Here is a 27722-nt window from a genome sequence, read left to right as displayed (position 1 = left end):
ATACCACCAGTTTTAAGTTAATCTTATATAAAATGCTCCCCCTACTGGTCTAAAATTCCAATTAATTAAATTTTACACAAGATATTTCACACACACACACACACCCAACTTGTTTGGATAATCTGGGATTGTCCCATGAACTGTTTTATGTTACTGGAAATCAAGGTCTCTAAAGACAAAGTCTCCCTGAAGAGAATCATAATGAAATCCACAGGGGAAGAACACCATAGAAAACACTTGTTTTTCAAATAGATTTTCATTGAAAGTAAACATGGGCTCTGATTTCACAATGTACTTTCTTACAACAGTTTAGTGCTTAAACATGATTCTTATTTTCTTATTGCATTTCTCAACATAGTACAATATGGCTTATATTAGAAATTCAAAACATGTGACTCACAAAAGTAAAAAGAAATATATATTTATGGTAATTTGTTAAAATCTTCCACTTTCAGATCAATATAGACCTGATTATAGAACACACATTACAATAAGAGTTAATTTTTAAAAAATCAATGCAGAGATCTCCCTCAACAACACTGACAATCTTATATCCAGCTGTTAATTCAGTGCAGCAGTTTTCATCTTAAAAGCAAGAATCAAGGCACAGAAGAAACAACAGAACTTTGGTAGCTAACTTTGCAGCTCATTTCATCAGTGCAGAGAAACAGATGTGTTTCTTTAAGAACAGTAGCTTAAAATTTTCAAAGTTCACACAAACCACACAGCCTCACTTTTAACTATGTTTAAACTATGGGGAAACTCAAATTTCTTTTCATAACGTGCTTGAGATACAGAAAATGATACAAGATGTGCACAGAGCTAGAGACATTAAGGAAGAAAGCCAGGATATGTTTGGGCTGGGCTGAAAGACTGCAGTTATCAAATTACAACTTACACCACTATACTAGTATGTGCTCACTATTAGGGGTGTGCACTGCCAAAAAAATCGGGTTTCCCACTTCAGGTTTACCCAAAGCGGGGGGAAAATCCAGAATTACCAAAATTCTGGTATTCAGCTTGCTTCGGTATGTTCCGTAAAGATTAGGAGCATACTGGAAGGGGAGCAAACTTCTGCCCCACCCCCACCCCACTTACCGGACAGGCAGGGAGAGGGGAAGCTGATCAGCTGGATGGCGCAGAAGCACGGAGCTGGCTCCTGCGGGGCCTGCGCCGCTTCTCTGCTGCTGCAGTGACCAGCTGGGCGGCATGGAAGCGCAGAGCCAGTTCCTGCGGGGCCCGCACCGCCTCCTCTACCACTCCGCCGTGGTGGCCATTTGAAGGGCCGGAAGGGCCTTCTCTGCCTCCTCCACCACTGCGCAGCCCCGTAGGGTGGCAGGGAGGGCCGGAGCTGCCACCTCCGCCACCGTGCCTCCTCCTCCAGGCCTGCAGCGGCCCCGGAAGTAAGCGGGGAAGGCTGGAGCCAGCTTCTCTGGCCCTTCCTGCCCCTCAGGGGGGCAGGAAGGGCCTTTTCCACCTCCTCCACCACCACACAGCCCCGCCCCACAGCGCAGCAGGGAGGGCTGGAGCCGCTGCTGCTGCCAGCACGCCACCTCCTCTAGGCCTGCAGCTGCCCGCAGGGCGGCTGAGAAGCCCAGATCCACTGGTGCGCGGTACCACAGGGTGGCAGGGAAGGCTGGAGCCGCCGCTGCTGCACCACGGCCTCTACCACCACAGCAGTAGAACCAAGGTAAGTGGGGGGGGCTGGGACTTGCGGGGTTTGGAGTGTTTAAAGGGCCCTGCTGCTTGCAAGCGGCAGGCCTCTTTAAACTATCGGCTGTCAGGCAGGGGGGATCCTGCCAGCTGATAGTTTAAAGGGACCTGCCGCTTGCAAGCAGCAGGAAAGGAGACCTTTAAACTATCAGCTGGCAGGCAGTGGGGGGGATCTGCCCACCACCTAATAGTTTAAAGGGGCCTGCCGCTTGCAAGAGGCAGGGAAAGGGCCCTTTAAACTTGGCCTGAAGCTTCCTAAAGCAACCCGAATGGTTCGGGGAAGCTTTGATTCAGGATTTCCTAATCGGGGCCATCATTCTGGCCCTGATTCGGGAATCCTGAATCTTTACAAATTGGGTCCGATTCCGGTATTTTATCCGAATCGGAACCCCAAAGTGTACACGCCTACTCACTATTTGCATTTCTTAACTGGAAGCAAATTTCAACTAAAAAAACGAATTAACAGAACCTATTTCCAAGTATAATGCGTTAAGAATCAAGATGCTAATATAGTAAGTGATGAAAATTATCTTATTTTCCAAAAGCAAATCCCATAAGCGACAAAAATGTCATATTGGAAGCAAAATAAATGCATCAGTTACATCATACACACGTTTTTCTTCTTTCAATATTGCTGTTTTTCACATCTCTTATACATATCACTCTGGCCACATACAGGTGTGTCCTGAAAGTACTAAGATTGAACTGGATCATTAAGGCCACATGACCTTAATTTGCATTTTGATTACATAGTAAGAAGGCAGTTTTCAAAGCCCTTTTTTCCTGACAAGTCCTAAAGATATACTTCATTATAAGTGGACTATATGCTCCAAATCTCAGAATTCTATGGAAAGCCTGGGATTTGCAAGTGGCATGCTGCAATATTAAAGTGTGGCTTTTTGGGGGGAGCATGCTATGAGTCAGGTCAAGAAATCACTGTGTAAACGTCTGCTGGAGCTACTGACACTAGACACACTATACATACAGGAAGACAAGATGACTGGCCATTTTAAAAATCTTCCATGTTATTAATATTACAAATCCTGCTCCTCCTTTAACAAAACATATTCTCCCAACCACAGATACTTTTAAAATATCAGATTTACTTTCCAAGTATGCATTGCTTTGGGAGGTTTGAGGCAAGGAATTTTATTTTCCCTGATAGGAGGCAACATAGTTTTTAAAACATCTGCTGAGGCGGTGTGAGTTTAAAATACTTAATGAAGAGTGCAAAAATTCCATTTCCTGCAATACTGCTGCACTGCATGTAGACAAAGATTAGTACTGTACGTGTTTTTAAAAGAAGAAATGCCTTTTCATGGTGAATTAAATGACAACATGCCACACACTGACTCCCTGAAGAAGCATTTCACAATTACAGCTTCAAACACTCCACAGATCTACGGATTTTTCTGCATCAGCTGAATTATCTCTTTGTACATGCGCTGTGGGGCATCGATGCCCCAGATGAAATCCAGATGTTCCCATTCAGGAATATTATTGTGGTAAACTAGGTTTGGGATCTTAGTCAGTAACACGGCAATATCTTTTGGGTCTGCAAGCCAGTCATGACCACCGGACCACAGAGCTGTAGGCACATGCATTTCTTGTACTTTGTAGTAAGGTGGCGTTGACTAAAAAGAAATGTGAGGAAACAAAATAATTGTAGTTTATAACACAGCAAAGGCTTCCTAATTAAAGACACATGCAATAGCAAGAAAGAATGTCAGGGGTGGGGGGAAGAGTTCAATTCATGTTTCGGACAGAAAGAAATGGGTACCTGAAAGGATCCCCATCATTTTTCACCATTCAGGTCTACTGTGCGCACAAGTATGTGTAGTATGATTTCACATGATTTAACTAGTTCCAACTAAACCACAATCAGAAACAACCCTCAACGACAGTAAGGAATTCCTACCTGGTTATAGTGAGCCATGTTTTTCGCCTTGCTTCCCCAGTCAAAAGCTCTGAAGTTCCCAGACTTAGACATCTAAAAAGAAATGCAAACTAGTATGCATCTGAACAAATATATTATAGCAGCAGTTTAGGCAGGAATGACGAGCATCTGGATATAATATGACAATTAAGGCTATGCAACAACTAGCTACTAATCATTTCTTCATAACAGGGAGAAAGTTAATGTTTTAAGGACCTAAACTGGGCACATATAAATGAATGAATGAATGGATGGATGGAAGGAAGCTTCTATGTACACTTATTTGGAATCAAGCCCAACTGCACTAATTGGGATTACTTAAAAACAAGTACTGGATTGACCTGTACATTTCTTTGTCTATACCAACGAATCTTTCCCCTCCCCTTCAGGCAGCTGCTTTAACTGCATCATACTCAAGGCTTAACTACTACTTGTAAAAGGCGAAAGATTTATTTGGCCTTTGGCCAACTGCAATAAATACTTCTAGCAGTATCAAGAATCAAACGCAAACATACTCAGAATGCCTACAACTGGAGCTCCTAAATTTTTTTAAAAGGCCTCAAAACAGAATCCTGCTGAAATTGGATCTGAGCCATTGGTCCATACGAAAATTTATTTCAGATTTTCAAAAAACTGCTTCCTTCCTCAGCTGCTATTAGAAGATTGACTGGGAGACGAGGGGCATGATTTCAATTAGCAAACTTAGAGGGAGATGAGAGTTAACCTCTTCTCCCAACACCGTTACTTCTCTTCTCAACACCTGCTTTGATATCTTTCAAACAACACACACACCCTGCAACAACCTTGATTTTTTCTCCTACATGCTATTCTTGCCCATTGATTTATTTGCTTTGAATTGCTTCCATTTAAAAATAAACAGAAAAATAAGTTACAGAATCAAAGCCTGAACAGATCAAATCTGAACCTGTTTTCCCATGAGTATTTATTCATTTTTCTAATATGGATTTCGAACAAACTTTTATAGCTGTTGTGGTTTTTCTTGCTTTATTTTATTGTCAGTTTATTTTTTAGACTGGAAGCTTCCTTGTGTACTGAGAGTTGCAGATGTCAAGCCTTGAAAAGTAAACAAACATCCTCTCATCGAACACAACCAGAGTACCACAGACCAAGCAAGGTCAAATCGTTATATCATCTGCAAGGGGCCTAGGAAGATTTGTGGAGATTTGCTTCTCTGTGTTGTGCCATTACTACTCTACAACTTCATTGAGTTGGCTTGTTTGGGTTAAAAGGTACTCTCTTGTCTTAATATTGTTTAGCTCAGTTTTGTTACCAAAACTCAGTGGTCCTACAGACTTCCCAAACGTTAATCAGCTTCTCAAGTACTTCTAAAACACTTCAGAAAGGTAGCAATTGTACATTCTACATACAAGTCACATTTCTAATCAATGAACAGACGTGCTGCTGAGATAATCATGTGAATTTTACAATGGAAAAAATAACTGTTAACCTTATTTCTGCTTAATTGGCATTACACACTTCATTATTTATTGGATTGTGAATAGAGGGAAAGACACACAATACTAAGAAGAGAAATTATTGAAAGTTGCCTTTTATCCTTCCATTGTAGAAATTATTTTCATTCTATAAACCCCATTTTTTCAAAGCCACATGGTCTAAATACTAAAACAATGGAGCGAACAACTTGAAACAGGTTTGGTTTATTTCAAAGGATGCCTACCTGACCCCAATGAAGCATGTTCTGAACAGATGTTCCAGCAGGACAGTGTGTTGAATATACATCGACCCGCGTCTGTAACATTGAAAGAAAGAAAGTTACTCTGAAAGGCTAGGATATTTATTCATCAGATAGTGCAACAGCCACTTTGTTCCCTCTTAATACTTGGCTTAATTGAACACAACAAATGTTGTGCAGGCTCATTTCAACACAATATCTAGATTTCAAAATCATGCAGATTGCTGAAAATAAGCAGTTTGTATAATTTTTCATCTGTATTGAAATGCACCTTACTTCATATTTACGCAAGAAAGTAGTAATGACCCACGTTTCTTTAGGGAGGTCACCCTAACTTGGCCATTTAATAGCAGTTCTTGGTGGAACGTTAACCAAATGAAAACAAGATACGTTTAGAAAAGGATGTTTCAATTTAGTTATTAATGCATGATTTTATATTTAGAACAGAATAGAAAACATACTACACTTTTCTCCTATGGGAGATACAGACATGACAATTTTTAGCCATGATTCCATGGTAGAGCCTATCACAGTCCTCTCAAAGTTACTCACCTCATCTCGCCCCGTCCCTCATCTGCTCTAAATACACAAAGTGGATGAGAGAGCCCTCCCATAACAAATTGAGGTTTTGGGGTGTCTTCTCTAGGCTGCCACCACTTAAGGAACCCCCAAATTCTCTACTCCTGAAAACCCTCCATAGTGCCTTGAGTCACCAGAAAAGTAGGATGTGCATGATCTTATCTGAACAACTAGGCACACAGATAAGACTTAGTACAGTTAAGCTGCAGCAGGAATGTGTGTAACAGCTGTTCCTTTTATCCATTGACAACCAATTTAAAATAGCAGACAGTGGTAGACAAATTGCAAGAATGGACCAATCACTTGACATTTTGTCAACTTTTAAAGATTTATGAAGCTGATCTTGCACATGCTCCATAGTGTCACTTTTGGCTTTGGCAGAATGTCACATGACTGAAAATCTGAAGGAACAGCTAAATCTAAGATCAATAATATTTTTATATTATTTTCACATGTGAAAGATTTAAGAAAGATCTTTGTAGACAGCTCATGTCAAGAAGTATAGAAGATGCCATCAAGATGAACGATTAAGGTTTTGGCAAAGGAAATCTCATGAAGATGATTTAGGTGAGAAATATATTTCTCTGCGGGCTTATTGAAATTTCAATGCACTTCATAGCAGACTGATGATGATCTACTACTACTACCACTACTACCACTACTACTAAATTTATAGCCCACCCTCCCCGCAAGCAGGCTCAGGGCAAGTTACAACAGTATAATAGGACAAAAACATTTAAATACATTACAATCAGAGTCATCGATATGTACAGTCAAACCCCAGATGGCAGCCTCCTCCACTCTTCCCAACACAGCATGAACAAGGGGGGGAGAGGGGGTACAACTGGTGTTATCACTGTGACTTCACATATGAGGGGAGAAGTGGTTATGTAGCCCCCCTGCAGCAGGAGACCAGTCAGCATTCCCAAAGAAACTTTAGGCTAGCCTCAGCCATACATCTGGTGGAACATCTCTGTCTTACAGGCCTGCCAAAAAGATATAAGGTCATGGCGGGTCCAGGTATCTTCCAACAGAGTGTACCACCAGGTCGAGACCAGATGAGCCTCCCTGGGGCCAGGGACTACGAGTAGATGTTTTCCTGCTGATCTAAGTGTTCTCCGGGGCACATATGGGGAGAGATGGTCCCTCAGTTATGTCAATCCCAGTCCATTTAAGGCTTTAAAGGTTAAAGCGAAGACCTTGAACCTGATCTGGAACTCTACAGGGAGCCAGTGCAGCTGCTGCAAGATTGGAGTAATGTGTGCCCTGTATGGTATACCTATCAGGACACGTGCAGCAGCATTCTGGACCTGCTGTAATTTCCAGGTCAGACCCAAGAGAAGCCCTGTGTAGACTGAGTTATAGTAATCTAGTCTGGAGGTGACTGTTGTGTGGATCAATGTAGCTAGGCCATGGGTCGACAGATAGGGCGCAAGTTGCCTGACTTGCCTAAGACAAAAGAACGCAGACTGGGCAACTGCCACAACCTGGCCCTCCATCGAGAGGAAAGAGTCCAGCATCACTCTGAGACTCCTGACCGATGGAATGGGCACAACTGGTGCCCCATCAAAGGTCAGGAGCCAGATTCCCAAGTCCAACGGCCCATGACTCAAGTACAGGACCTCCATCTTCGCTGGATTCAGCCTCAGCCAGTTTTGCTTCACCCATCCAGATACGGCCTCTAAAGCTCTCACCAGGACATCCAGAGCAGATTCAGGATGGCCATCCATCTAGCCACCATTTTAAAAAAATCAGCACCATAACCGTCCTGCCTTAGCACAAAGGGGAGATGATGATCAATAACTAGGTCTACAAGCAAAGTAGCATAAAAAAGGAAAAAGAATATTCACCATTTTTAAAGAGTGATAGAAGTGCCGGCGAGGAATTGTGCTAGAGTTTTGTGGGGAACTGTACTGTGCCATGGCTCAGTCACGTGTCCTGCCCTCTCTCCACAGAACTAAAGTATGCAGATGAATTCTAACCTTCCATTCACTTCAAAGGACTCCACACAGATCTAAATTCTGATGAATATTCTCTTTCCAGTAACCCCTGTAAAGAGGTATTTGTTAGGCACATAAGAAACTTACCAAGTTTAGGTTTCTTTCATTAAAACCACACAATAGAAAGAAGATATTGCCGCAAAGATCATCAAGTAAGATGTGGTCGCAAATGTGAGTAGCAAGCCACCTTATAATTGAATTCTGGGGCAAAAACTGCTTAGTTCCAAACACTTCCTGCCAAAAAAAGAAAAATGGATACACATGGTCATTTTCTTTTTTTTGGTAAAAATTTTTATTAGGTGAGTAAAATTTCAATATTACAAATTTTTAATTAAAATCCTCCTTTCCCTATTCCCCCACCCTTTCCCCTCCCCCCTTTATCTAAGACTTCCAACAGTTTTCCAACCCTTTCCCCTCCCCCCCTTTATCTAAGACTTCCAACAGTTTTCCAACCCGCTGTCTAAATCTACTACTTATATCTCTTTTTCTATTCTTAACTATCTTCATATACCACTAGAATAAATAATGTATATTAAACTAAAAAAGTCTAACATCAAATTATCAATTGCATTATGTTTCTAACTTTTCTCTTCTTGTAAAGATCAGTATCTCCTCCCTTCTGTAAAATTAATAGTTATTCTCCCTTTACGTCCCACTTCTTTTCCAAATACTGTTTTAATTTCCCCGTCATTAAAAAATTCTTCTGGATTCTGTTCTCTCAACCTTCTTGTCATTTTGTCCATTTCTGCCATGTACAGCAATTTTTGTATACAATTTTCAATAGATGGTACTTCTTTTGTCTTCCACTTCTGAGCATTTAAAATTCTTGCCGCTGTTGTCATATAAAATAATAGTGTTCTATGTTGCCTGGGAGTCTCTTCCAAATTCAAATTTAACAACAGTAGTTCTGGGTTCTTATTTATTTGGATTTGCAAAATTTCAGCCATTGCTTCTGTAGTATCTCCCCAGAACTGCTTTGATACCTCACAGGTCCACCACATATGATATAATGAACCTTCATGGTTTTTACATTTCCAGCACCTATCTGACATTTTGTTATTCCCATCTGCTATTTTCTTCAGCGTTAAGTACCATCTATATATCATCTTGTAAACATTTTCTTTAATATTAGTACAAGTCGATATCTTCAGATACACATGGTCATTTTCGTTGGGATATTTCTCACATCATGAATCAAGAAGCAAAATACAGCAAAGCTTTCAAATATAATCTTTACTGTCATTTGTGGAGTAGAGGTTTGAGTTGGACTCATATCAGGATTTAAAATATGCACTCAGCCATGAAGGTCACTAGGTCATTGGCCCTGAACCAGTCCTACTATTTCAGCCTAAATTGCCTCACAGCGTTGAGCACCTTGAAGAAAGGGCAGGATAAAAATGCAGGTGACAGAGAGATAGGTGGGTCTTCCAATAGTTATTTACTGCCAAGCTACTAGGCACTCAAAGTCCAACCCTACAATGGCAGAGACTGGACCAGCCATACAATCAGCACTGAACTACCAGTATAAATACACGCATCATTACAGCAGCATCACCACCAGCCCCTTCTGAATACTGGAACAAACATACAAGGAGCACGGCACCCAGCAGCCACGTACAAGTAGAAATCTGGCTTTTGTCCACACTGTTGCACAAATATTTACTTATCTATTGCTGCAGATATAAGTCTGAATTAAGTCGTCAGCTTAATGTTCATCTTGTAAGCTTCTCAGAGTCTTCTGGATGCTTTTTGCAGCAACAGAATATTGGCCTAGATGGCCCTCTGGTCAGATCTGTCAAGGATTGTTCCTTTTTTCCTTATAAATGACTACCCTCATTAAGAGGAACAGGCTGACAGCACTTATTTGCTCTACGAATGGACAGCAACTTTATCCAATTATTCTGTGAGGGAAAAGCTACACTCTGTATAAGATAAATGGCGATCAAAGATCTATTTTCCAGAACTCTTAACAGGAGTTAATGCATGAGCTGCTCTTGAGCTGGGAATGTGGGACTCAGGGCAGCACAATCCTCACAGGCAATAAGTAATGGAATATTTAAGGGATTTTAACCCACCTTACCCTGTGCAAGGACCCCAGTCATGCTACAATGTTAATAAAAACAACATAGATCAGTCCTGACTATATGAACAGATTCAAATTCAAGCAGTACAGCAGAAATCCAGAGAATCAGTAAATCAAAAATCCCAAAAAAGCTCATCTCAATAGCTCCACTGTGCATAGTCTCTGAAAGATCAATAACAGAACATCAGGAAGGTCACTGCATCCTGGAGGGGCCATTACTGAAGAAACTGTGGACTGAGGAGACTTCTTATTTGCCTGCAAGAAGGAACTTTTAGTAAGACCCGGTCCTACAGTGCAGAGTTGACACAGCAGAGTATAATGAGAAAGAACAAGGGCTCCCTCTACTATGTGCCTGTTTCAAGCCCTTTACTGAATAATGTTTTAAAATTTCACATCTAACAGTCCCACATGCCTTTAGCACCACCTGTGCACAGTAAAAAAGTAGGATTTATACTAGTCAGATTCAGTAACCACGGGATATGAGATGCTCAGGAAAGCATCTCATATGGTCAACCATGTTCCTTTTAATAACCAGTGGTTACTTCAGGCTTCTGTTGAAATGTTTGGTCTTTCTTCAAGTGTGTGCAGAGTAAGCAAGAAACTCATTTCCTAATACTCAGCTACATTCAGTGTTATTTACATACTGTGCTTCAAGCAAATCTCTTGACAAAAATACCTACTTTGAGCAACAGATCAGGAAACTTTCCTAGCTTGGTCAGAGGGCTGCTCGAAAACTTTATTGTGGCTACCGGTGCCAATGCAAAGAACATCTTAATCTTCTTAGCTAGTTGTGGCATTGTTGAAAACGCAAGGAAGGCTTGTGGGGAAGAAGAGAAAAGGTTATTAACAGTCTTCAACGAAGTCCAACTTGAATATTTTCTCCTCTTTTTATCACAAGCAAAAGCAATAAAGCACACTACATTGCATTTATCATTACCTGAATTCATGAAACTATGCAGCATGAAATGCACAAAAGAATTTGTAGCTATTAGAATTGCCAACAGGCATGAATATGCTTGGTAACCTACCAATGGTAGTTCCCTGTGAATGGCCAACGTAATATATTTGCTCTTGTCCAGTTTTGTCAAGGATGAAGTTTATTGAAGCTGGAAGGTCATATTTAGCCATTTCATCAAAACTGTAAAGAAAGTAACAGCAGACTACATTAAACACATGTGGAAGGACCCAAATAATACCATCTAGTAGTGAATGGGGAGAAAAAGCATTAACTGAGAAAGCCTATTTCACCCAGTCATACTGGGTTTTAATTCCCAACATTACCCCATTTGACTGAGTTCCAGCCACAGCATACCTGGCCAAACTCAGTTCAAGGTCATAATATCTAATGATTTCACCATGACATACTTGCTACAAGCATTCAATTACCCACAGACAGGCAAAAGGAATAGTTTGACTGAAGCACTTAACCAAGTTATCAGCAACACAGTTATATTTTGAAAGCTCACTGTACCTGAATTCCCAGAATTCTTCTTGCTTCACTGAATAGTATTTATGCTTTTGAGACCAAGTATTACCTCGGCTGTTTCCTAACCAAACATCATACCCAGCATCGGCCAGAATAAAGCCTAGGCTGTTGTAGCCAAAATTTGCCACCCAATTACTGCCAGCTGCAAGCAAGCCATGCTGCAGAAAGACCACTGGTTTAGGATCTGAAAGGAAAACATTAACATCATTCACATTCTGTTGCCAACACATGATCCATCACAACTTTTTATGCTAAACTCTGACCACATCACATCACCTGCAAATATGGGGTGCACAGCATGTAGAGCCAACATCTTAACAGAAAGAACTGATTTTTAGCCTGCAATGAATTATTTGCGATTGCAGAAATCTAGGTAAAGAAGTTACAATGTATTTTTGATCCAGTAGCACTTTAAAGATCAACTAGATTTCCAGGGCACAAGCTTTCAAGAGTCAAAACTCCCTTTTCGGATACATTTCTGAACATGAACTTGTGCCCTGCAGGCTGTTTTGGAGTGGATGCGGATTAATAAACTAAAGCTTAATCTTGACAATATGAAAGTGCTACCAGTGACCAGAAGGGCTTACCCAGAACTTAAGGTGTTCACCCATTCTGGAATGGGCTGCACTCCCCTTGAAGAAACAGTTCTGTAGTTTGGGAGTGCTCTTGGACCCAGGCCTACTATTGGATAAGTAGGGAGCCCCTACGGCCAGGGTGTCTTTTATCTGCTTCATCAGGTTAGCCAGCTGTAGTCTTTCCTATGCAAAAAAGATACGGCCACTGCAGTGCACGTCCTGGTTACATCTACATCAGATATCTGAAGTTTACTCTACATGGAACTGCCCTTGAGAAGTATTTGGTAACTTCAATTTGCATAGAATGCTGCAGCCAAAATGTTGACCAGATTGAGTCACAGGAACCTTATGACAGTCTTCGCCCATCTACTTGGGCTCTCAGTTTTTTCTGGGCATAATTCAAGGTACTGGTGTCGACCTTCAACACCCTAACTGACTTGGGACCATCATACCTGAACAAATGCCTACTGCTTTATGAACCTGCGCAACCACTGTGGTCATCTTCACCATTTTCTGAGATTAGGCAGGTGGTGATTAAAAAAGCCATCTTGGGTCATGGCTCCAAAAATCTGGACCTCTCTCCCCAGGGAGATTTGTATGTTCCCTTCTGTAACTATTTTCTGCTTTGTTTGGCACGCCCCTCAGTGATCCTTCCTTATGTTTTAATTGTTGTTTGTTTTTATATGTATTTTAGTTCTGCTTTTAATTATGTTTTATTGGTTTTAATGGTTCTTTAGATGTGATTTTTACATCTATCTTTGCTAGTCACCTTGGTGACCTTGATGAGGGTAGAAAGGCAGGGTATAAATTTTGTAAAACAAAATAATTTTTTGTGCTAGTTTGAGACTCTGCCCACTGAAAGCTTAACTATTTAATACCTGCAGCAATCTGTGAATGACTATGTCACTCTTTGCAATCACTGCAAATTAGTCTATAGGCCAAGAGCCAAAAATTGACATCAGTACCAAAAAAAAAACATAACTTCTTTCTGTTTTTCTGAAAGATGTATGTCTATGCATTATTTGATGTGATAACCCATTCTAATTGGTACCTTAAGGTTTTATATGGTGTCATGAAGATGGCCAAAGCCAATTTTTTCTACCTTTACTAATTTGAGTTATAACTTGTGAACCAACTGATCAATTCCAAATTTTAAAACACTGTTGGAAAGCTATTAAATTCCCCTAAAATTATTAACTAATATCAATAATGACTCTATCCATTACCACTTTTTATATAAGCCATGAATCAAAATCAATTTTTTCCACATTTTTATAAGGTTAACAGCATATGGCAATTACCTGATGAAGGTCATCTACAGTATATTAGACATTTGTAACTTTTCTTTTTTGCTTTTCCAATGAGGTATAGCATCAAACAACCATGTATCCAGGTGTTTTGTGATTTTTAACCAATGTCATTAGATAATAGGTAACTTTGTTGTTAATGCAAAGAAATTTCTTTCAGTTATAAGTTCAGCAGATGTTCAACATGCATATGTTTTTATTTTCAAATCCTACTTTATTTCACAGCTGCTAACATTTAACATATTTTCATAGTATTTTTAATGCTCATCACTACTGAAATCATCCTCTGAACCCTCAAGTTCAATTGCAAAATCCACATCTCTTTTTCTGGTTGCTACATGTCTATAATTTACACATAGCAAATAAGTCCATAGGAAAGGCAGTTGATAGGAACGCACACACGATTAACATCGCCAAAATTGCAATTGGTGCAGGTGGCTCATGTATCCAGTCAATGACAACACTTGCCATCTCTGCCATCCATCCATAATACTATGGGCTAGGTACATTTAGCCATCTTAGCAAACTGTCTCCAAATTCCTTCCTGGAAGTTGGCTGTAAAGGCATGCCTTAATAGGCAATCTTTGAACCATGAGAGCTGGCTGGGCTCCACCTTTTCAAGTACAGAAGTAGCACAGGTACATAGTGTAGTTCCTCTACAGAAGTAGCACAGTTATTTGGAATAAACATTTGACAGACAAATTGCTGTACCTTCTCAAACAGCTCTGTCATTTCTCCCCTAGTTGACTGAATGTGTTCCTGGAAGTTCTTAACTTTTCTCAGTAGTTTCAAGGGAGTTAACTTATCTCAACTGGCAAAAACACTCAGTAACACAGCCAATGAAGGTACAGTCTAATCAACACAATGCACACATTCTGTCCAAGGGAATTTCTGAGTTAGCTGATGTCAGTAAATCTTGTGTTGTTCTTTGTTCCACATTTAATAAGCATGGGGCATGATAATTCAGTTGCAAATCCAGTAGTTTGAATCTTCTGAAACAATAGATTTTGTCCCGACCTTTGCTACATGTAATAACAACAACTGTGCTTATATACTGCTCTTCTAGACAGATTAGTGTTCCACTCACGAGCAGTGAACAAAGTCAGTGTCATTATTTTCTCCACAATACAGCTGAGGAGCTGAGAGGAACATGCCCAAGGCCACCGACTGAGCTCATGGCAGTAGTGGGATTTGAGCCAGCAGAGTGTTGATTTGCAACCCAACCACTTAACTGCTATGCTACGACAGCAGTCATGCAGCAACGTCCTACTGTCAGCTTCTTCTTGCGTAGAACTCGGCTTACATATTTCTTCTCAGTGGTTGTAAACAGTTGAAATTTCAAATGCAGGAGCATTTATTGTGGGAAAATACTACCTTGCTGCAATGGTCTAATATACTTTAGGTCACTATACGCCATAAAGTGGAAATAACTTTTTCTTTGATGGCTGATATCACAAAAATGGCAAGAGAGCCATTATTAATGTGGGTTATTTGTAGAGGACTGCATTCGCTTTCCAATAGTGCTTTAAAATTTGGAATTGGTTTACAAGTTATAGCTTGAATTAGCAAAGGTAGGAAAAATTGTCTTCGGCTACCTTGATGACACCATATAAAGCTGTAGCTACCAATCAGAACAGGTTAGCACATCAAAACATAATACATAAATGTTCAGAAAAACATAAAGAAGGTTTGCCACCTGTTCCGATACTAACATCTGGTCTGGCCCATGGGCTAAATGTGGCAAATGATTCCTGAAAAAAAAATCACATGCATTTGACTGACTTGTGTCAAGCAGGAAGGCAATACAAAGAAAGAACAGAACTATGACCGAAGTCAGCATGAAGCAATTCCCTCAGAAGAAGGAAGTTATGAGACCAAAGGCTGCCAAGTAATCACTTAAAATCTCCATTCTTTCACTCTACCCCCGCACCACATCAAACTTCCCTATGTCTGTTTATAGCATTCTGAATTAAAATAATTTGATGTATTTTTAGGGTTCAGAAATATTAGATGCATAAGAGCATGTCAGATGTATATTAGACGTATAAGTCACCATGACAATCAAGTGACATTACTTTCAAGTAAGAGCAGAGGCTGAGCAGCACTGGGATTACAGTATCTACTAGTTACATTAAAAAGTCATATTAAAATATCCACTAGCCTCTCTTTCCTCTATCAGGATCTTTTGAAAGAAAATTTATTTTCTTACTATATCATTTACATATGCTTTCCTTGGCCACTCTTGACATAAACCAAGCTTCTCCAAAGCAAAATAGATCACTTTTCTAAAAAGCTCATTTCCTCCAGTATTAAAATGTTTCAAACAAGTATCTAAGACAACTCACTTTTGTTCCACTGGCCGCCTTTCCCATGAGGTATTCTGTTAACACTGAGGATATAGCCATCATCTGTCACTACTTCATATTCCTCACTGGGATATCCTCTGAAGGAAATCATTTCACTCTGGAGAAGGAATAGCACAGACAGCTTTTGGTTGAAACAGTTAAAAAGTTAATGTGGAATGTATTGTCGAAGGCTTTCACGGCCGGAGAACGATGGTTGTTGTGGGTTTTCCGGGCTGTATTGCCGTGGTCTTGGCATTGTAGTTCCTGACGTTTCGCCAGCAGCCGTGGCTGGCATCTTCAGAGGTGTAGCACCAAAAGACACTGAGAGATCTCTGTCTTTTGGTGCTACACCTCTGAAGATGCCAGCCACAGCTGCTGGCGAAACGTCAGGAACTACAATGCCAAGACCACGGCAATACAGCCTGGAAAACCCACAACAACCATCATTAATGTGGAATGTTTACAGATTTTGTTTTTCCTCTTCCCACAAAGCCAAGAGGGGTGATATTTCAATTGCTGTGGAGCCCTAGGAAGAAGAATAAAGCAGCAGAAAAGGCAAAACCACTATTTTTCTACACAAGACAATCATTTGTTTGTTATTTGTAAACAAGCTAAAAAGCCATTGTGGTAGTCAATTTCAGAGTCCTGGTATATCCTTCAAATAACATTATTTAATCCAATGCATCTGAGGCATACAGCTTTCTGAATCTGCAAAATTACTGAAGCTGCCTTCTATATTTTATCAGAGTACATTATCAAAGACAAACTCAAATTATGTGGCAAACATCAACAAGGTCTGGAATGTCTGCATACATCATTCAGCATAACTAAAAAAACTGGAGTTCTGTAGCCAGAACCTCCAGTGTGTCTTTTGAGCATAAGTAACAGCCATGGTGGTTGGAAAAAGGGGTTGTTTCTCTGATTCAAAATCCATACCCCCATCACACACAAACACGCTGTTTCTAGAACAGGTAGAAAATATAAGAAGATACCCGTATCACATCTCCTCTCTCCACAAAGTCAAAAGTTGCTGGGAGAGGGGCACAAGGAGTCATTACTCAATGTTGTGGCCCAAACCCTATGAATGAATTTAAGGCCAGAACACACAGCCAGGGTTCCAGTCACGAAACTCCACGATCACATGCAGTTTAATGCATTTGAAAGTATTCTAAAAAGGAAGCTTTTGGTTAGTGAGAGTGTAACCTCGTGAGAATCCAATGATCAAATCAAGACAACAAGGCCACTAGAAGAAAAAAATGTGGGGTAAAGGTATCAAAAACCAATCTTGTGATTGTGATATTTTTGTCAAGGAAGTTTTGAACCATAAGTTGACTGGGGCACAAGGAGGAGAAGGATTAGATTGTACAACCAACAGCATAAAGAGGAACTCTCCAAGACAGAACGAGTTAACCTTGAATCCACTGCCATCCACCAACCGCCATATTTATTCAAAAGGGAGAGAACGTTAAATATAAGATGACTCCCTCCCCCACCCCAAAAGAGAAGCCAATCACAAAAAGCAGACAATTCTGAACTTTAAATTGACACACACACACACACACACACACTCAAAAAAGGAAACCAGCGAGCCAGACAGGCAGCTTTTTGGGACCAACCAGGTAAAAGAGACATACACATGTACTGATGTTAATTGGACCAGTGATTTCCAGATGTGAATGAAATAATTGAAGTCTAGTGTTCTGTTATATGGAATTCATAGTATATGCTGAGTTTTTAATTTGGTTATCACACTGGTTCTTGTGATGTGTTATGTTTTTCACGGAGTGAAATATGACTGTGCTAATTAAGTTTATAGTGCAAGCCACTAATGAAGGCATTTGGCATCGTTTGATTTTACTTGATACTATGACTCTTTTTACTATATGTGCACACTTGTGTTGTTTTTGAGATGCCAGCATATTAAATTATTGATGTTATGTTTTGTGCACATAACTGAATTGGTTTTATTTATATACTGAATCATACTTTTCCTGTCTTTTGTTTTCTCAACCCCTTTGGGTACAAGGCAGAGCCATTTTGCTCTTCCCCTCACTTCTTCCCTCTGGGCCTGTATCCCACAAGGGCACTTCCCTTGCCCCAGCACAGCACAGGTCAGCTTTCTACTTCTTTCCACCCAACAAGTCCAGGGAAGGCTTCTCCACGCATGCAGCAAGTGGAGCAAGAGGATCACACAAGCTGCTTCTAGTCTCATCCCCATCTGGCAGCACTTCCAGCCTGTGGTACTCAGCTAATGGAAGGCAAACCATCTTGCCTTTCTCTGAAGCCAGCCCTGTGCCAGCAGAGCCCACCAGTAATAGAACGGGATCAGCTTTGAATACTAGTAAATTTGTATGCGAGTTGGAGACAGGGGGCCTTTTAAAGCCCCCTAAAAGTACACATCATCTTGTTTTGGAGCGAATATGGTATACAATATAGCATAATATCGTATAACATTATTGCTGAGTATCCCCAAAAAAGTTACCCAAAAAGTGAAAATTTTTATTTGTGTCCAACTGGAACTTTTTGGAGAATGTTTCTCCTATGGCTTTCTTGCTATTACAGCTCATCACACACAATCACATGGATGGAGGAGTAGTTTTGTTCACAGTTGAGGGGAAACGGACATTCCAGTTTGCTGAATGCCATTTTAAGGACCTATCAAGGAGATCTAGATGTTTCATTTAATCCTTTGGAGGGCTTAAAAAGTATAATACTGCTTTACTGGTGTCAGAAACTATTGCAAGTGCGAAGGGCTGCTTAAAATCCCAAATGCCCCCCAAGTAACTCCCAAAATTCTGAATACCCTTCTGATTTGTAGCTTACTGTCTAGGGGACCATATGCTCTAGTTAAAAAACAGTGGTACAAATCACAATAGGCAGTTTATTAAAGGAATAGTGAAGTAGGTCACAAGAGTGTTTTGCAAGATTCAAAAAATAAGAAGGGAAAGAGGACAAAATATACTTTGCACATTACAGGTTTCCTACAGAGAAAATAGTTCCTGGTAGATGCTTGTACATATTTAGTAATCCAATAAAGTACATGTACACATGCTGGAAATTCTTTGCAGTTCACTGTGTATGTTTATTGACACAGGTTATACATGCAGTGAAAAATCTACCTGTATGGATTTCAACTTACAATTTGCATTCAGATACTTTACAACTTCCCATAAGGACATGATTTACATTCTGAACTTACATATCTGTGGATAAGGACAGTTTCCATTTTATTAGTGTCCATATTTAATTATTCAGGAAGTTTGTTAAATCATAAGACCATTTCTCTGCTCCTGGGCATATAGAGCAAGTTACAGCTAGAAACAGGAAACTGCAGCAGATAGAGCCACACACACACAATTTTCACATTCTCAGCCCATATATGCAACCTAAAGTATGAGGTGCTCCTATAAAGATTTCTTTTTAGAAGAAATTTCACATGAGCAAAACTCTACAGAAGGGGTCCAATAACGCAGGCTCAGACAGCTACAATGCTTTTTATCTGACATGTGGCATTTAAAAACAAAAAGCACAGGAAACAAATGTAGTAGGTACAATTTTAAAAAAGAGAAGGGCAGCATTTCCCTCCAATATCAACTTCAGTTACTACACAGACACAGAACTTCCCAAGGAGGGCATTCTGCTAATGCTGTCTCCACCTAGCACTCCCTGCCTCCTTTTGGAAATGTTCACAATCCTTGTCCATCTACAAGGGAGCACCAAGGGGGGGAATGCATCATCATTACAGATGCAGCTGGGCTGATGCTCTTCTGCTATGATTCTGACATAACTAACTTATTAGAATGTAGATGCACATCTAAACACACACCCAACTGACAGCAACATAATGCAAGATGGGCAGCTTCCAGACCTGGATGCTCACTCCATGGAAAGTAATGCAGCAAAATTGAAGGACATGTGCATCTGAATCGATTAATCAGTACTGCCTTACTACCAATAGGATGCCCAGCAGAATAGGCACCTGCAATCCCATCCACATTCTGCCCCGGTCATTTATGCAGAAACCCAATACAACTAGCAATGCATCAGGGAGAAAAGTCTTGCTGGTTTCCACAGGTAGGTAATGAAACTCTCAACACAGCTGACAAGGTAGAAAGCATCACCTCAGTTGCCTGGACAACAGGGATGCATTCTTCCTGCCTTTCCCTCTTGGAGCAGCAAGCGGAGCAAACAATGGCCACAAAAAGGCATAAACAGTGTGTGACAGTGGGAGGCAAACCAAGAATGTTTCCACACTCCTGATGTGGCAATCTGCACACCAAACAGTCAGTAGAGCATTATGCAACAATAATAGTGGTTGAAGGTGCCTTATGTAAAAGAGAATATAAACATTATATGATTCGTGACTTACAATATTCATAGCTGTTTCTGGATCAACATTTCTTCTTTGCCCAAATGTATCTGCGCTTATAAGTCCTTGAGACAAGCTTATCACAATTATGAAAAGCCACATCTTTGGCCTGCATAAAAACAAAATCAGAAGAAACACAAGATTGCTTCCTTGAAAAAAACAGATTAATAATTTACCATAATGTCAACAAACAAAAGCACTGAGAAGGTTCAGTTAAAACAACAATTTGTCCCTCAGAGACAACAGCAGATAAGGCACCTTAAATGTACAGGGACCTTCTTTAAAGAGAGCACAGTACACAGTTGTAAATGCATGCCTCTTGGAAAGCACTGATTACTCTTCCTTGCTCTTTCTAGCCAAGGATCCATGGCCTCTCAGCAGGAAACTTCAGTTAGAGAGCAGGCAGGTTGATCATGGTCTGATTTTCCCAGCCTGGTGGGGAGTTCAGGTGGGACAAGAGTGCTTGGGATTTTATTTTGGGATTTTATGATGGGCCAATGCAGAACTCTACATCTTTGATGCGCAGGGAAAATGTCATGTGTGAAGTAGCCTTAATGGTGTTCACTGTAACATGGAAGGTCCTGTGGAAGTCACTTTATTAATTATGCTTGAATCCCTGTTTGAGGACACTGCTATATAAAGCTGTTGGACTGGAATGAGACAATGTAAAGAGGATGCTGGATGCAGAGGAGGAAAGGCTTTAACAGCAGCAGCAAATTTCAAGGAAAATAAATGGACTGGAATTTGCCCCAGATAGCTACAAACACTGGCAGATATACATTAATAGTACAGTCATAAGTCAAGAGATTAAGGCTTTCATCCCCCCCTCAAGGGCTACAGGTTTAATTTGCAACACCAACAGTGCACTGTAAGGGTCAATTTAATTTAGACGGATATTGTGCTATTCAAATCTAGGTTAAAGTTGGTCAATTAGCTAGGAGTTTTAATTGCTATTTTGGAAATGCAATCGTCTTTAAAGTTCAAAATGCTTCAAACAGGAAAAGTTCTTTCAATAAAATATTGTTTTTAAAGCAATTTTTTCCTGTTAAAGATTACCAAGAAGTATGCAGGTCTATTACAACAGCATGGTAAATTTGGGCTACCTTGGATTTACGTATAGGTGGCAACTTCTCCATTCGATTTACATATAGGTGGCAATTTATTCCATTGTAAGTAAAATGCAAATTTAAAATGACCCCTAATATGTTATAGTAAACTCATCACCTTTTGGACTTTGAGATTATTATGAATGCTTGAAAGATGCCAGTTGAATATAAAAGTTCAGGTATCCCATAAAAAGTTTACATTTAACCTCTTAAAACTAAATGATGTCCACCTAAATACAGCAACTTAAAGATTACTTTTCTATGCAAGATAGACAACTACAGCAAAAAAATATGTAGTCATGTCCACTCTCTGCTCCATGGGGGACTGGCACCACAGACTGTTCACTCCTGAGTCCTGACCCATCAGGCTGGGCAGGCTAGGGGAGTGCTTGCCCCTTCTCTTGCCACATCACCATCATCGCAGCAATGAAACCAGACATTACAATTATTACAACATGGGGGGGGGGGTTGCCTCATTTTCCCCTTCCCCACTATTTCTGCTTTCCCTTCCTTGAAAGCTCCCACAGCCTCTCCCTTTTTCCTGCTTCCTTCCCTCCATTCCATCTGCAACCATGGGAAACCAAAGCATCTTACATCATTCTCCTTTCCTCTATTTTTATCCTCACAAACAACCTGTGAGGTACGTTAGGCTAAGAATGTGTGACTGGCTCAAAGTCACCCAGTGTGCTTCAACAGCAGGGCAAGGCTTCAAACCTGAGTCTCCCAGATCCTAGGTTTAAACTCTAACCATTTCACTACACTGGCTTTTGTGGGATGACTGCTAGGCATGTGTGCTTCGGGAATCCAATTCAGAAAAAATGCCTGAATCGGACCCGATCCGTAAAGATTAGGGAAATCCCGATCAAAGCTTTCTGAAGCATTTGTAATGCTTCGGAAAGCTTCGGGGCTGAGTTTAAAGGGCCCCGCCACTGCTTGCAAGCAGTAGTGGGACCCTTTAAACATTACCCCAGCCCCACCCACCCCAACTTACCTTGTCGGCAGCAGCGGTGGCGCCGCCCCGCCCTGCCGCCCGCGGAGTCGTGGAGGAAGCCCTTCCTGCCCCTCAAATGGCCGCGGTGCCAATTTGAGGAGCAGGAAGGGCTTTCTATGCCTCCTCCGGCCCTTCCTGCCCCTCAAATGGCGACCACGGCGCTGCGATCATTTGAGGGGCAGGAAGGGCTGGAGGAAGCGGCTCCAGCCTTCCCCACCGCCCTGCAGGCTCAGGAGGCAGTGCAGTCGCAGAGGAGTTGGCTGGCTCCAGGCCACTGCAGCCTTGTGCTGCCGTCACCACCACCCAGCTGATGACCCTCCCGCTCTCCCTCCGGCCAGGTAAGTGGGTGGGGGTGGAGGGGTTGCCCCAGGGGGTGTGGAGGGGTATGCTCCGAATATTTACGGAGCATACCGAAGCAAGTAAAATACCATAATTCCGAAGTGGCTTGCCACTTCAGAATTATGGTATTTCCGAAATGTTTTCCCGCTTCGGGTAAACCCAAATATTTTTGGGCTGCACACCCCTAATGACTGCTACTGAACAGTAGCAAGCAGCCAGGGTGAATCATGCAAGTCACATGGCTGCCCAGCGGTTATAGTTAAGCCTGATCCCATAAGTTCTCCCCCAAAGGCCGAAAACAGACCTACAAAGGGCCCTGTCCCCTTCTCCTGCCATTTACTGACAGAAACCAAGAACCAAAAGCTGGCAATACTATTGTAGTTGCCTAACAACCCCCACAAGGACCACTGAGAGGATTTTCATTTGTTAACACTACAGGTGCTGCTTCCGTTATTGGGGGAAGGCAGTAACAATATAAAGCGTTGTTTTATTATTATTTCAGAATTTTCTGCAAATCTGGAGCTTTTCTGAGGTTTGAGGAAAGATCTATCTTGTCAGTTCATGGCTCAAACCTCCATGTTGAGAATTAGATAATTCATTGTAGGATTACTATTAGACTGAGAGCCAGACACCAAGATTCACAAGATCCCATACTCCAGTGCATCGGGATTATTTATAATCCATATGCATGATCCTGTACTTCTATTTTATACCTCCCACCTACATAAGTTCTTCAATAGTGTCAGTTTTCAAAATATGGATATTTATGTCTTTATCAACAAAACAGTATGGACATCTACCTTATATCCTATGAGACACATTATTTTGGCCCAGTAACTGCTAGCAGTTCCTTCTGGAAAGTTCAAGTCACTTAGTTCCAAGTAAGACTGCATAGAATTAGGCTACGAGTCCCACTTTATTCAATGGACTACTTTAGAACAAATAACTCAAGTCTCAACTTTAAAATAAGAGATCTTTCTTATTGTCTTGCATAGGGCTAGCAACTCGTTTGGGAAATTCCTGGAGATTTGGGGCAGGTCTTGGGAAGGACAGCATTTGGGGAAGACAGGGAGCTCAGTGGGGATCTAATACCATAGAGTCTTCTCTCCAAAGCAGGCATTTTCTCCAGGGAAACTGATTCTGTAATTAGGAGAGAATGGTTATCATTCTAGAACTCCAGGCCTACCTGAGATTGGCAACCCCACCTTGAATAAGCACTAAGTCTAAGCAGTCAAAAGTTTGCTGCGAAAAGGTCATGCATAGTCTGTACAATCTATGTGCAAATCAGTAATTTTGTTTAAAAGCAGGGTGTTAAGACCATCAGCATACTTGCTCTAGAAATATGTGAACTTTAATTAAATCAGTTTACCATGCTATAATTTGTCTTAATATGTGAAAAAGATGGTAACACAAACAGTAATTAAGAAACCATCTATGTCATAGAATCATAGGGTTGGAAAGGACCTCTAGGGTCATATAGTCCAACACCTGCACAATGCAGAAAATTCACAAATACCTCCTCCACAACACACACCCAGTGACCCTTATTCCATGCCCAGAAGATGGCAAAACACTGTCAGGATCCCTAACCAAACTGGCATGGGGAAATTGCTACCTGACCTAAAGTGGCCATTGGCCTTACCCTGGGCATGTAAGAAGGGACCTTGAAAACTAAGCACTGATGGAGCCCTTCCTGCCCTCCCTCTCATGATCTGCCTAGGTTCACAGAATTTTCCAAAATAAAAAATGGATCTTTAATTCCAAAGGCTTTGTTCAGCTTTCTATTTAATGAAATACATCAATTTTCATATTATTTGGAACAGGGTGGATTTGATTTAAATCAAACTGATTTAAATCACTAGTCAGTAAGGCTTGATTTAAATCATAGTTTTCTACATAAAGACTAATTCTTGCTGGTATAACTTTAATATGCAAGTAGATGCCTGCCTTACCGATAGGTAAAGGAACTTCATTAAAGTATTCCCAAACTGGGTCTCTTTTACGGCCTGCTGCCATTATAGGTTTTTTCCTCCAAGGAAAGAATGTGATAAACCTCAGGTCATACACACAAAAGATCCAAAGACTTGTGCAGTATTGTGCTCAAAAAGTTTCACTTTCATTTTGTGCTGCTTGCCCCTCCCTCCTCACACTTAGTTTCTTCTTGTGCAGATCTATTCCACTCCAAACAATCAGAAAAATATTGTTTCTATTCACTGAACTTCTTGAAACTTAGCACTGGAGGGGTTGATTCTGTCTTCATAGGTTTGTAGAACAATAGGATTAAGGTCTTTTTCTCAACTCTGTTCATGTTATAACATTTTTGCTGTGAAGAAGAGGCATGTGATCTCTGCTGAGCTGACACAAATTCAGTTTTGAGAATTGCAAAACCAAGCATCTGTGATAATATCTTGTAGGCAGAGAAACTGCCCAATAATCTTACAAAAACCTCTGGAAGAGCATGACATTGTGAATGGATTAATGGAATTTATTTACCAAAAAAATTAAACATATACAGCCTTATTCTACATAATTAAAAACTAATCTTTATTTCATGATGGAATAACCTTTGGATGGTAATATATTTTCCTCAAAAAGCATTTTATTTAAAAAAAAATCCAATTTAAATTTTAAAAAATCCGATTTAAATAAAAAAATTCGATTTAAATCAAAAAAATCTGATTTTTTTGATTTTTTTTTTTTAAATCATTGATTTTTATCCACCCTGATTTGGAAGAATGTTACCCCCATACCTCATGCTTTTGGAAAAGAAGTATAAATACTACTGGAGAAAGCATTCCCTACCTAAATTAGAGCAAATCTTCCTGTTCCCTTTTTGTGGGTGGCCCTTCACAGAGTCTGACAGAGAACAGAAAGGGGAAGAAACAGAACAGATGAAAAACAAGACTTAAAAAAGGTATCCCCAACTAAGCTAAGCAGGCTGCAAAATCTATCGTGTCTCGCAGCAATAACATGAATATCTTCATTAGTAACAGCCAAGACAGAGGACACTTTGCAAAAAAGTGGAATCCAGACCTTCTGATTTCAGGGATGAATCAGTTGGCGCGATCTAAGACTAATTTTGGGGTGCAGAATTGTTTTAGTATTGTTAATACTAATGGTTTGCTTGGAGAATATGGATCCAGGAACATATAAGGAACTGATAGCCAACTTTAGCCTCATAGCTACTAATGAAGAACAATCCAGAGATTCTTACTGAGAAGCATTATTCTAAAATCATTACAACTAATCATAGCAAGTCAGCACACATAATGAAACATGACAATTCAATAATTTCTGACCATGAGAAATAAGTCACAGGGCTGGGCAACAGTCACAGAGATTCATAAGCTAGGGTAGTCAAATGACTAGAAAGATTTAACAGCAAAACTCAGCATGAATCTTCTTAAGGTATGGAAACATGCCTTATCACCTGCCTTTGTTTATAGATCAAGGTAATTTGAAAGACGGAATTGGTGAACAAGATGGCAACCCAAACACACTCAGGAATAGATACCACACTGAGATTCCATATTACAATTACAAATATGGATTAGAATCTCCACTAAATTTCATATACTGCATACATACTCTACATTGGCCATTTCCACAATGATTATTTGTTCCAGATTTGATGCTAATGAGAAGTGGGTTTTATTCCTCCTCCTACACAGTACTGCTAGGCATTCATGTACCTCCTGAGGCTTCCCTGGTTTTCCCTCAAACGTTCCCAAACCTACTTTATGCCTAAGTTTTGGGAAAGATTGCAAAAAAGCCTGGGCAGCTGCCATGTGATTGATTGGGAACGTTCAGAGTTTCCCAGACCTGTCCACATGACAGCTATTTTTCCCAGTGGACATTTCCTCCCCCCACCACTGGCAGGCTGGCTTTTTTAAAAAGGACATTCAAGATTATAATATGATAACACTCATCACAAGTTCTCTGGATTCTCAACTTTCTTTTTAAAAAACCAAAGATCTATAGTACATTCCACTGCAGAGATACAAAACATACTTCCATAACAAAACGGACTAGATACTTATTTGTTTCCAAATGAAAGCTGAGAATTCAAAGAACCTGTCATACACTGTTATAATGATAGTCAATTGCCAATAAAAAAAAACTGAAAAGGCCCTGGTGGTGCACAGAGAGGGCAAAATGCACACAGAGGGGAACAGGACTGCTGGTCTCCACCACAACATCTTCATATCTACCTGGTGTCTTAGTTGTGCAGTACTTATGTTCTTCCGTGTGACTGGAACCCTGCAAAAAAGCATGGTCCCCAGCAGCAAGAACAGACAACAGAAATACACTCTGACTTCTGCAGCAGCACGTCCTTCCTTCAGCGGTGTAAAAAACATGTTAAAACTGATCCCAGGAAAGACAGCCACAAACAAAAGTAATGAAATCACTACCTTGCTAAGAAGGGCGACTGCAGCCTCTCTCAATTCTGTCAAGCAAAAATAATCGCTAAAAAAGCAAGGCAAGGAAGGGGAGAGGAAACACACTGCTAAGATTATCTTCCCAGGTACCTTCCTCTTTGCCGCTATTAATTCATCTCCACTCCACAGCGTTATTCTACTCCTCCTCCCCACAGGCAATGCAGAGGACAGCGAAGTTGCAAAGCTCCCCTCGCCCCTTTGCTAGGTCTTTCGAGTAGGATCGTCTCAATTCGGATTTTGTGTATGTGGGCGCGTTATGTACTGTCAAGTCACTTCCAGTTTCTGGCGACCTTATGAATTAAGGGCCTCTAAAACCGGCAATGCAAGGAAAACCCCACAAAGGCGGCTCAGCTTCCCTTCCTCGGCACTGCTGCACCGGTGAAAAGCCCGATTTTGGCGCACCCCGACCCCGTCCAGGGTTACACCTTTCTCGCAGGTAGAGAGCACCGGCGCGCTTCCTAGAAGAGAGCCCCACCAAGTGCAACGAGGCCAACTGCCAAGAAAGGGCTCCGCGGGCTGCCGCGGCCCGAAAGAAACCAGAAGCCCCCTCCTCTGTGCCAAGCATTTCCCTTGCTCCCCCGGTACAGGCGGCGCACCAGCGGCTCTCCTCTCCCGTCCCTGCCAAGCCAGCGCTTCCAAGCCTGCCCAAGGACGGGATCCACTCACCGTGTCCTCCAAGCAGCGGCGAAACAGAAGAGCGAGAGTGCGGCCAAGTTCTAGTTACTTGAACCCGCGCGCCC

General features: G+C 41.0%; 1 protein-coding gene across 2 annotated transcripts; it reads right to left on the bottom strand.

Annotated features, from left to right (window-relative positions):
* Positions 1-308: 308 nt before the first annotated feature.
* Positions 309-27722, bottom strand: LOC129331931 (putative lysosomal acid lipase/cholesteryl ester hydrolase). 2 transcript variants are annotated; one of them, XM_054982625.1, is made up of 11 exons: positions 26755-26833; positions 25346-25399; positions 20108-20216; positions 15739-15856; positions 11497-11695; positions 11054-11163; positions 10706-10842; positions 8030-8176; positions 5349-5420; positions 3632-3703; positions 309-3347 (listed from the first exon to the last, which is right to left on the bottom strand). In XM_054982625.1, exons 3-11 carry the CDS (start codon positions 20207-20209, stop codon positions 3114-3116), a joined length of 1191 nt encoding a protein of 396 aa, XP_054838600.1. In that variant the 5' UTR covers positions 20210-20216; positions 25346-25399; positions 26755-26833; the 3' UTR covers positions 309-3113. The 2 variants fall into 2 exon arrangements, with proteins under 2 accessions (XP_054838600.1, XP_054838601.1); XM_054982626.1 differs by lacking the exons at positions 25346-25399; positions 26755-26833 and adding an exon at positions 27649-27722.

Source organism: Eublepharis macularius, chromosome 6 (genome assembly GCF_028583425.1).
Source record: "Eublepharis macularius isolate TG4126 chromosome 6, MPM_Emac_v1.0, whole genome shotgun sequence".
Taxonomy (NCBI): domain Eukaryota; kingdom Metazoa; phylum Chordata; class Lepidosauria; order Squamata; family Eublepharidae; genus Eublepharis; species Eublepharis macularius.
This window is presented reverse-complemented; position numbering and strand designations above follow the sequence as displayed.

Coding starts and splice junctions, on each gene's coding strand:
- LOC129331931 (XM_054982626.1), bottom strand. CDS start 20,209: ATGTGGCTTTTCATAATTGTGATAAGCTTGTCTCAAGGACTTATAAGC. Junction 15,857..20,107: donor CAGAAACAGCTATGAATATT/GTAAGTCACGAA, acceptor TTCCTTCTCCAG/AGTGAAATGATTTCCTTCAG. Junction 3,348..3,631: donor ACATGGCTCACTATAACCAG/GTAGGAATTCCT, acceptor ATTTCTTTTTAG/TCAACGCCACCTTACTACAA.